The sequence below is a fragment of the Dipodomys ordii genome, unplaced genomic scaffold (assembly GCF_000151885.1).
Source record: "Dipodomys ordii isolate 6190 unplaced genomic scaffold, Dord_2.0 Scaffold133, whole genome shotgun sequence".
Classification (NCBI taxonomy): domain Eukaryota; kingdom Metazoa; phylum Chordata; class Mammalia; order Rodentia; family Heteromyidae; genus Dipodomys; species Dipodomys ordii.
Window position 1 is genome coordinate 3020909 of NW_012267349.1, and position 11755 is coordinate 3032663.

An 11755-nucleotide genomic window follows, 5' to 3' on the forward strand; every position below is an offset into this window, starting at 1 on the left:
TGGCTTAAATTGTAAGCTTAATGTCAGTTCAGAAACCAGAAATGTTCAATGGGATATAAATAGTATCTTTGGAAAATTAGGATTTTCTCCACAAAGATAGGAAGTGATTCTTTCTTCTTCCCTGACTCGCATTTCTCCTCCTGGAACTTGATCTCTTTCTCTGCCAGGTCAAAGCATGGAGAGGAAAAAATGTTAGGGCTGGAGGAAAGTTGTCACTTGGCTGGCCCTGATAGTAAGAGTTCTGTGGACCCACCAGGGTCTCCCCGTTGTCTTCTGAAATGTTTTTGAGGTGCTTTTGTGGATTTCCAGTATTGGAGCTCTTATCTTCAGCTCCCCAGAGATGATTTGCATTTGATTGGTTTTTCAGTAATAGAGAGCTATATGTTGGAAGATTTGTCATACATTTACACACACATACACACACATATATTATATATCTAGGGTAATTTGTTATTTAAAACGGGAAGTATTTGACCATTTATTATATATTATCCTCTTTAACCCTAAAATTGCCTGAGTGCCTAATATGAAAATCCTGCATTGCCTTGAATAATGAAGACTCAAAAGGGAGTGAAGAGCATAATAGAAACTGTTGTCTTAGAAAATGCAGAAGTCATAATACACATCATTACAAAATTATTAGTAATGGATTTTCTTTTGCCGATACTTCCTTTTTTGAGGGGTGAGGGTGGGGAGGGACAGGTCACAGGGCTTGAATTCAGCCTTGAATCTGTCCCTAAGCTTTTATGTTCAAAGCTAGTGCTCTATCACTTTGAGCCACAACACTACTTCCTAGTAGTTTCCACTACTAATGGGAGTTAAGAGTCTCATGGAATTTCCTATCTGGGCTGAACCACGATCCTACTCAGTAGCTAGGATTACAAGTGTGAGCCACCAGCACCCTGCTTGTTGATCCTTCTTGATACAGGTTTTGTTTGCTGAATATGCTAGCTCACCAAATCTGGAACATTCTTAGCTATTTTTCCCAGAATAGCTGTCTGCCAACATCTCTTTTAGCATTCCACTGAGTTTCATTTTAAAGGTTCTTATTCTATCCTTTGCACTCTGTGAGTCTCTGATATGTGCTCAACCCCCTCATCTGCGTAAAAGCCTCTCATCCAGTTCAGTAATTCTCTCTTCAGCTATGCCTTGTTAGGTATTTAAACCATCTATGCTATTTATTTTGGACTCATGTCTGAAATTTTGATTTAGGCCTTTTTCCAAGTTGGTCAATCATATTTTAAATTATTTTTATTCCTTTAAAAATTTAATACAGGGCTGGGAAGGTGGCTCAGTGGGAGAGCGCTTGCCTTGCATGCATGAGGCCCTGGGTTCGATTCCTCAGCACCACATAAGCAGAAAAAAAAAGCTGGAAGTGGTGCTGTGGCTCAAGTGGTAGAGCGCTGAAGAGCTGAGGGACAGCGCCCAGACCCAGAGTTCAAGCCCCACCACTGACAAAAAAAAAATTCATACGTAATAAACTATTTTGCTTAATGATTACAGTAGCTATGTCTTTGGAGATTTAGATCTTCTATTTATATTTCTGTGACTCTCACAGTAGCTTTTATTCCTTATGTGTATAGAATTTTTGGTTGTGAGCAAATATTTTATTGTCTTATTCTATGGAGATACTGAGGAGACTGAGCAGCTATGCTTTCTCTAGAAAGCAGGGAAGGAGTCAATGAGCATTGCTGATTTGGTTCTACTTTAAATTTTCAGTGGTTGGCCTTGGAGAGTAAATCCTCAAACTCTCAGAGAAACAATTATTCCTTCTCTTCCTTTTCTGCTTCTTTTTCTCATAGTGGAGAAGCTGATGTGACTACTGGATTTTTTTTCTAAGAATATAAAAGATTCTTTATTTTTATTAGTTTAATGAAGGCATTTTTATTTTTATTTGCTTTTTAAAAATTTTTTGTGCCCGTACTGGGGCTTGAACTCAGGGCCTGGGTGCTGTGCCTTAGCTTTATTGCTTAAGGATGGCACTCTACCACCTGAGCCACAGATGGCTATTTGGAGATGAGTATTTCACAGACTTTCCTGCTCAAGCTGGCTTCAAACCTTGATCTTCAGATCTCAACCTCCTGAGTAGCTAAGATTACAGGTGTGAGCCATCAGCACCCAGCTCCCTAATGAGGTAGTTTCAGCTATGTAGATAGGTTCTCTCATTCCCCTGGGGGAATCTCCAGGATTCAGTGTCAGGCTTTACTCACATACAAATTGCATGACCATGGACAAGTGACTTAACTTTTTTGTGTTCCAATGTCCTCTATGAAATGCTGTCTGAGCAGTATGAATCGATAAGGTTGAAGTGCTTAGAACAGGGCCTGGCCCATGAAACTGCTCTGAAAGTGCTGACACCAATCCTCGTTGTGTTTTAGACTCATGTACGGTTCACAGATTGTGTTTCAGCTCATTGGACTTTCGAAACCATGGAATTTAAAAGTTTACTTATTTTCTTTCAAACTGAGCATCATTTATTTACAATTATATCTGTTATAATTTATCCCCAATCTAGTTCCATAACAGCCACAAGGCTTTTTGACTATTTAGTCCTATATTTTAAAGGCAGAACTAAAGATAACATCTCAAAGCAGGCTTAAGGTTTTGCTAGGGACCCTGAGTTTCCTGGAATACTTTAAACTTTCCAGGAAGCGAAAAAAAATAAACACAAAATAATAATTAAAAAAACAGCTTTGTTGCAGGTTCTCCTTACAAGTATGTCTATGAACCCCACTTCATGCCCCTGTGGAAGTCTTCCCAACTAACCAGGCAATCATCAATTCCAATGGCTCTTGTCTTCTTTCCCTACACATAAGCTATTTACAGTGATCAATTATAGGATGTATATCACCTCTCATTCAACCCTATATCTTCAGCACATGGTAGTTCCTGATGAATGTTTGTTGAATGCGTGCATGTGTGAATGACAGAATGAGAAAGCAAAACAAAGGTAATAAAGGAAAAACATAATATGAAAAGTGAACCCTCTCTATGATTTAAAAGTAAATATGAATTTGATCTACCACTTTTTCAACATGCTACATTTTCATAAACAAGCCAATTGTTAAATATTATTTAAAGATAAAAGCAAAAACAGTAAAACTGGTTTATCTGAGGAATAAAACTAAGTATAAAATGAGGTGAGTCAGCAATCTGTCACTTTTCTTTAAGAGTCTTCTTTATTACTTCATTTTAGTCACGTAATGTATAATTGTAACTACATATATCTTATGAAGTAAAAACACTTAAGTACAAAGTTTGGCATTTTTTTCCTGCTGCTAGAAGGTCAACAACACAGCCTGCTGTACTTTTGGTCTCAGAGGTTGGGTCTAATTCTGTGTTGTGGTTTCATTTTAAATTTTGTGCTAAATCCTGATTACTAAAGAATATTGACTCAGAGCCAAGTGGATAAACAGAATTTTGAACTTTAATAGGGCAGTTCAATGGATTGAGACTGGGCTGGCCAGGCCTCTTGACTGGTACCTGAATGTAGTCATAAAAGGCACTGAGCAAATCAATTCATTCCATGGTTTTCATGGAGATCTCCTGATATCAAAATTTATTTCTTTTTCTTACACGTGTCTCCTCTGATCCTCTGGAGATGAAAATTGACATCCATAGTCATATTCTTCCAAAAGAATGGCCAGATCTAGAAAAGGTAATGGTAATAATTTGTTGAATTATTCCTGGGGCTTCCCCAGGGTTTCTCAGTGTGTCTATTTATAGATTTTTCTCTTCTTTGGGGAAATAGAAGTTATGTTTCTTTGTTCTGGGTACTATTTAAAATTACGTGATAGTTCTGTTTCCTGGTTTTGTTTTTTAAAAAAAGCTTTTATATTTATTTTGCAAGAACATTTAATTAAAGAAATAAGTGACTTTTTGAAATCACTCCATCCCTCAAATGAAGCATTCTTTTAAATTTCTGGACAATTTAAGTCAAGCAGATTTACTTTCTTTTAAATCACATATTCATCTGCTGGAAGGATACCTGCCAACTACAGAATTGAATCTTACCATTTCAAGTTAAAGACTATTCAAAAATGGAATGTTATAGGTTTTGAAGACTTTTAAAATATATTTCCTTTCCAAAATGCTTAAAATAAGTTTTAGAAGCACCAGGAGATAGTTTTGTGGAAAAAAATTAATCTATTTTAGGACACTGTCTAAAACCTTTCCTTTCTGATCTTTAAGCTGTAAATCCTTATTATGAAGAACCAGGAAATAGGCACATGAAAAATTCCAAGAATAGATAACATGAAATCTTTGCACAATGAATGTCTCTAAAGAGTATTCTCTGTAAAAGGGGGGCAGCAAGCTGGGGATATGATTCACTGGTAGAATGCTTGCTTAGCATGGCTTGAAGCTCACAAGTTGAGTGCTTGCCTAGCATGCTTGAGACCCTAGGTTCCTTTCCCAGCATGAGAGAAAGAGATAGAGGGAGAGAGAAAGGGGGGAAAGAGAGAATAACCCAAGGCAAAAACAGGTATACAAGTTTGAAGCTAGCCTCAGCTACATAGTCCTTTCTTTTTTTCCTCCTTTCTTCTTTTTCTTTTTTCCTTCCTTCTTCCTTCCTTCCTTCCTTCCTACCCTACTTTCCTTCCTTCCTTCCTTCCCTTCTTTCCTTCCTTTCTCTCTTCCTCTCTCTCTCTCTCTCTCTCTCTCTCTCTCTCTCTCTCTCTCTCTCTCTGAGTGAATCAATACTTTAAAAGAAAAGCTGGGCAGTGCACCAATGGCTCATTCCTGTAATCCTAGCTACTCAGGTGGCTGAGATCTGAGGATCACATTTCAAACCCAGGCAGGAAAGTCCATGAGACTCTTACCTCTAATAAACCACCAGAAAACTGGAAGTGGTGCTCTAATTAAAGTGTGCTTCATTGTTCAAGTAAACAGGAACTAAATGCTAACATGGGAACATGCTGTGCTGAATGCTCCCAGTGTCATATTAAAGTGTGAACATCAATACATCAATGTTAATGCCTTCATGAAATGAAAGCACCAGTTACTTCACAGGAATTCTTGGTTTTCTGCTGTACTCACCATTTCCTACCTCTCACTTATGAGCAGTTGTGTGGTGAACAGCACAATGAATAAGTTAATTGATTTATGATACAAGTAGTAAAAGAGATTATATTCCCTAATCTGATATTTTTTAAAAAAGTTTAACGGGATATTTTATAATAGCAAAGAATGTTAATTCCAACAGTCCAGCTTTTCTCTGTGATTTACCCTATAAAACCCTTTGGGAACTCCATGGTGGTCTCTAGATACACCGCCCACTAGTGCACTGCCCCTGAAAAAACTGGCCAGCATGACCTGGCCCTCTAAAGGCCCATGGCATCCACCTCCTTACCCGCAGTGGTAGAACAGTTAGAATGTAGTAGGTAGGCACTCTACTACTTGATTAACACCCTAAGTGCTTTTGTCTTTAGTTAGCATCACCATACTGGCTTGTTGATTGAAATGGGGTTTCGCTAACTTTTTTACCCAGGCTTTCATTCCTCCATCCATAATAGCTAGGATAACAGGCATGAGCCACTGTGCCTAGCACAGGCAAGAAATGTGAGTATTAGAAGGTGCTATGGTCTCAATATCTACATCCCCTGAGAACTTCATACACTGAAATCCTCATTCCCCCAAGGCTTTGAGAAGCTATTATATCATGAGGAATTGGATAGTGCCCTTCTCAAACAGTCTCATGGGAGCTTTATAACCCTCTCCACAAAACAAGTTGTCAGCAAGCAGTCACCATCTATGAGCCAGGAAATGGGCCAGTGCCTTGATGTTGAACTTCCCAGATTCCAGAACTGTGAGAAGTAAATGTCTGTTATTTATTAGTGACTAGTTGGTGAGATGCTGTTATAGAAGACAAAATAGCCTAAGAAAGACAGTAAGCCAGTCATAGTTAAGGTATTTTCATCACTAGAAGAATTTGCAGTTCCTTTCACAGGCAGGCATAAGGTACACTATGGAAAACAACAACAATAACAACAAACTGACTGCTTTTTTATCCATTCTTGTTGCTTGGGTTTTTTTTTTTGGGGGGGGGGTCCAGTCTTGGGGCCTGAACTCTGGGCCTGGGTGCTGTCCTTCAGCTCTTCAGCTCAAGGAGCTATAGCGCTCTACCACTTGAGCCAGAGCGCCACTTCCGGCCTTTTTCTTTTTTGTTTATGTGGTGCTGAGGAATCGAACCCAGGGCCTCATGCATGCAAGGCAAGCGCTCTACCACTGAGCCACCTTCTCAGCCCCTGCTTGGGTTTTTTTGTTGTCTTTTGTTTTTCTGACACAAAGTCTCATTATATAATCCAGTCCAGGCTGCCCTTAAACTCATGATCCTCATACCTCAGCCTCCTGAATGCTAAGATTACAGGCATGCATGGCCATACCCAGCCTCTTATTACATTCTTAGTGTGGAGTTTTTATTTAACCCAACATCTATTGTTTCTGGAAAACACACTCTCCTTGGGAAGAATAAGTTACAAGAGTAAGGGTCCTGAGTCATCCTCAGCTGGAAGACCTTTCAAGTCCTAAAGTGGTACCTAGTCTTTTCAGGGAAGAGAAAACATCCATCAGCAGCCTTTGTCACACTCCCACCTCATTACCTGACTTTTAACCTCTGTTTCAAGCAGAGAACTGCTTGTCGCCTACAGCTAGCAATTTAAAACCAAAGGTAAAGAGAATAGGGCAAGCAGGGAGCTAGTGGCTCATGTCTACTCAGAAGGCTGAGATCTAGGATCACGGTTCAAAGCCAGCCCAGGCAGGAAAATCCATGAACTCTTATCTCCAATTAATCATCAAAAAGCTGGAAATAGAGCTGTGGCTCAAACGGCAGAGCACTAGCCTTAAGGATAAAAGCTCAGGGACAGTGCCTAGGCTCTGAGTTCTATCCTTAGTACTCCCTGTCTCCTGTCTGTCTGTCTCCCCCTCTCCCCCTCTCTCTCACACACAGAAGAAGCATGGGACACATAGATAGATGCCCTGGAAACTTCCCAAGCACTTGGTCCTCTAGCTCTCAGGGGAACAGAAGTTTAAGGCCAGCCTAGACAATCACTAAGCCAGGCAGGGGGCTCTTATCTGCAATCCTCCTACATGGGAGGTGTAGGTAGGAGAATCTTGGTCCGTAACCAGCTGAAGCAAAAAGCACAAGACACTATCTGGAAAAATAAAAAGCAAAAGGAGCTGGGGCCATGGCTCAAGAGCGCAAGGTGTTCAAGTCCCAGTGCTGCTAAAACAAAAACAAACCCATATGACTCATGAATATAATATTTATTTTTATTAACCCTACTTGACAGATGAGGTACTGGATATCCAGAAATGAGACCATGTAGATGGGACAACAGTGGTTTCTCCAGAGTACTTTTTCCATCCAGCCAGCTTGAGGGTAGTGGGCTGCCCCCACCATCCTCTACTCCCCAGTGGTTTCCCTTGATACCAGCCTACTCCCCATTAGCTTTATCATGAGATCCTGAGAACCCTCCAGCCCCCTGGTCAAATAATTGGATCTATTCCATGGCAGACTTTTCCCTTTGAGGGCTGGCAAGCCAATAGTGAAACAACCAGTTCCATACAATAGAGATCAAAGAGAGAAATAGAGAAATAGGAATGGTTCTGGACTCCTCCCTCTTCCTTCATTTCTAGCCAGTCTATGGAGTCAGAGTAGAATGAGTTCAAATTAAAGTTACATTAACTACAGAAAAGTTATTTTAGTCTTCAAATTATTTCTTAGTGGAGAAAATATTATTTTAAAACCCTCAGTCTCTAACCTTTTCTCCCTATTTTTTCAAACTTTCCAACAAAAGAATCAAAAGATTTAAGATAGCACAATTTTATTTGAGAAGATGAGGTCACTTTGGAAGAAATAATGTCTCCTTTCAAATGTGCCTTTCCTTCTTAAATATTAATAGACACTCCACCACAACTTTGACCTTCTTATGCAATGAAGAAACAGAAAAGCAGAATCAACACGCCCAGGCTGATTATTAACTAAACTCACAAAGGACTAGTATTTCAGAAATTTTTCATTTTCACTCACTAATAGTGGTTTGTCAGATTTACAGATCCTTCACACACACACACACACACACACACCACTGAGGTAGAAATACAGGAGATTTTGGAGATCTTAAATGGTTTCTGGTGAATCAGGATCCATACTATGCTGTCTCAAATAGGAAGATCCTGGCTCAGGAAGCAGGGTGATGGAGATACAATCTCATTTACAACAAGATTATCCATAAGAATGACCATGATAAGAATTTGGCTTTTTTTTAATTGACTACCTCTTTATGTACCCAGTAAGAAGGACTGCAAAAAATCTCTTAAATTTAAATAGGATAAAAATGCTGGCTGCTGATTAAAATGCATATATGTATATCTCCTTTTATTACAATGATTTAACAGCATTTGCTCAAGGTAAGATTTTTTTCAAAGACAAAATCTCAGATATAAGTTAACTTTTTTGGGGGGGCGGGGGTCCAGTCATGGGGCCTGAATTCTGGGCTTGGGCGCTGTCCCTCAGCTCTTCAGCTCAAGGCTAGCGCTCTACCACTTGAGCCACAGCACCACTTCTGGCTTTTTATTCCCTGCTTATGTGGTGCTGAGGAATCGAACCCAGGGCCTCAAGCATGCAAGGCAAGTGCTCTACCACTGAGCCATCTTCCCAGCCCAAGTTAACTTTTTTTTTTATTGTGAAAATACCATACAGAGGGGTTACAATTACATGGGCAAGGTAATGAGTACATTTCTTATCAAGCATTGTTGCTTCCTCCTTTGTTTCTCCTTCCCATCCCTTCCCATCTCCCCCGTCCCCCCAAAGTTGTAAAGTTCATTTTTCGACATAACGTCTTATACATCTCATTGTTGCAATGAGTCCACCTGTATCCCTATTTTAAACGATTTGTTTATTCCCTTCATATAAGTTGGCTTCTAAATCACTGAGGAAATTGATATATGTTTTTGTCATTTTGGAGGGGCATTGCTCATCAGGAGGTTCCCAAGATATTAAAAATGCCATTCAGAAATTGGGCATAGTGGTACACACCTATAGCCCCAGCTACTCAGGAGACTGAGACAAGAGAATCAATTGAGCCCAGGAGTTCAAGGACAGGCTGGGCAACATATGAGGCCTCATTTTATTTTTATTTTTATTATTATTATTTTTTGGGTCCAGTCTGGGGCCTGAACTCTGGACCTGAGCGCTGTCCCTCAGCTCTTCAGCTCAAGGCTAGCGCTCTACCACTTGAGTCACAGCACCACTTCCCACTTTTTTCTTTTTGCTTATGTGGTGCTGAGGAATCGAACCCAGGGCCTCATGCATGCAAGGCACGCACTCTACCACTGAGCCACCTTCCCAGCCCCAAGGCCTCATTTTAAAAACAAATGTCATTTAGTTCATCCACTTTGATTCATATAAACCTATATGGAAATATGTCTCTTGAATGATAAGCTGAGTTCCCTGGAAATTTTAAAGTTTGTCTTTTATTTACCATGTTACAAATGCCTCTGGGACTCTAGCTACTAGCAAACACTTTCAGACTGTGACTGTCTCCTTGCATATACTCTGATTAACTCATTCCCAAGGTTATACCTTTGAGACCTAAGGTTTGGCTCAGCCCAGAATGAGCACTGGGGACTATACAGAGCCTAGACTAGGAGCAGATAGAGCTGTTCTAAATAGGTAATATCATTGCAAGGTGCTATGGAACAACTTAACACTTTGTGGGAATGGGGGACAGAACACAGAGTGAAAAAAAATCTTGCTTCAAAGCTCTCACTAGTGCCTGACCCCAAGGTATTCCCTCTACAGGCAGAATACAACTGCTACCACTATTGCCATCACTGTCTGCTACCTCATCACCAGCCCACACTACTATCATTGCTGCTACCATCATCACTGCTAAGGCCACAACTACCACCGATACCATAATGACTGCCAACCACCACTGATACTATAATGACTGCCAACCACCATGACTACTTCACTCCCCCCCACTATGGCCATATAGACCACCTCTACCTCTATCACTACCATCCCTACTACTACTACCACAACCACCTCTACTTCTACATCTACCACCACCATCACCATAATTTTCATTGATAAAGCCCTTCCTATAAGCCACCCCTCTTGTTCTATCTATAGGTGCATGACCTCCGCTAATTCCCATAACACACTATCTCAGCTATCTCAGTCAGCCTCATCTTATACATAAGAAAACAGTAACTGGAGGTGTTTAGTTTCTCCAAAGAAGTTAAATTCTTCCTCCCTCTACCTCTCTTTCCTCCCCCAGATGAAACACTGCTCTAATTTTCTGACATCTATATGATAAAGTTTTTTGGAGATGTAAAAAATAATACCAGTAATTAAGAAAGAAAGGAAAGGAGAGAGGAAGGTAGGAAAGAAAAAAGTAAGAGGGAAGAAAATTTCTACATTAAAGATATCAAGGCAAATTTCTAGTTCAAGAATATATTGGAGGCTGGGAAGGTGGCTCCTTGGTAGAGTGCTTGCCTTGCATGCATGGGGCCCTGGGTTCAATTCCTCAGCACCACACAAGCAGAAAAAGCTGGAAGTGGCGCTATGGTTCAAGTCAGAGTGCTAGCCCTGAGCTGAAGAGCTGAGGGACAGTGCCCAGGCCCAGAGTTCAGGCCACACAACCGACCAAAAAAAAAAGAATATATTGGTAGCCTCACACTTACTCTAAAGTGTACCTGTTGGAGGGCTGAATACATGGCTTAAATGCTACAGTGCTTCCTAACAAAACCTGGCTCAAACTTCAGTACCACCAAAAAATAGTTTTAACTTAAAAAAAATAACTGATTGAGGTCATCATTCGCCTTTCTTCCAACTATTTCTCTCCCATCTTTTTCCAAAGGAAGGTAAGGGAAAGGTACAAGGGTACTGAATGAATTCAGGAAGGGAGGAGAGTGAGCAGTTGCTACAGGCAAAGACAATCCAGGTTTAGGAAAGAGAAGCTGGACTCTAGTGGACAGTTTCCTTCACACCTGGCCTGCTTCACAGGGTCCACAGATATCACTAAATCAGAGCTAACATGATTATTTGTAACTAGAAGTCAAGGGCAAATTGGTTTATTATTCATCCAAGAGGAATTAAACCTGATTACTTAGAATTACTATTCAAGAATAAGTTTCTTGAGGTTGATCCCAGTCAAACATAGTCAATTTGTACAGTCAAAATGTGTGTATGTGTACATACATACATAGAGAAATACAGATAAGAAATTTTTTCACAAACCATACTATATAAGAGACATTCTGTTCTCCATCCCATTCCTTTCAAGTTTGTGTTTTCCAAGAACCCTGAGACAAGAATTTAAGTAAGTCATGTATTTTGGAAGTAGAAATACTGTAGAGATGAGATAGGGAAATCAAGGCAGCCAATGATAGGTTGCTATTCAGAATAGATGTGCCCTTTAACTCAATTATCCTGTCCAGGGATAGGTTACTAATGTATTCATATATAAACTCATCCCATCATGGGTTAAGAACTGCAGTGGAGTTGGAGAGGGAGAACTATTTTTCTATTACTTCTGACCCACTGAAAGGGTTTCATTAAAGAAGGGCATAATGGAAATAAGGGAAACCATGGGACCTATGTTTCATTGGGCCTGGCTTACTTCACTTAATACAATTTTTTCCAAGTCTTTCCATTTCCTAACAAATGGAGCAATGTCATTCTTTCTGATGGAGGCATAGAATTCCATTGTGTATATATACCACATTTTCTTGATCCATTCATCTA

At 40.0% G+C, this 11755-nt stretch overlaps 1 protein-coding gene across 1 annotated transcript in view; it reads left to right on the forward strand.

The window, feature by feature from the left end:
- Nucleotides 1-3470: 3470 nt before the first annotated feature.
- Acmsd (aminocarboxymuconate semialdehyde decarboxylase) overlaps nucleotides 3471-11755 on the forward strand; it is a 54321-nt gene continuing 46036 nt past the window's right edge. The window contains exons 1-2 of the mRNA XM_013030835.1: nucleotides 3471-3658; nucleotides 7514-7533. Of these exons, the coding sequence (XP_012886289.1) occupies nucleotides 3602-3658; nucleotides 7514-7533 (77 nt within the window). The 5' untranslated portion in view covers nucleotides 3471-3601. The remainder of the gene's footprint in view (nucleotides 3659-7513; nucleotides 7534-11755) is intronic.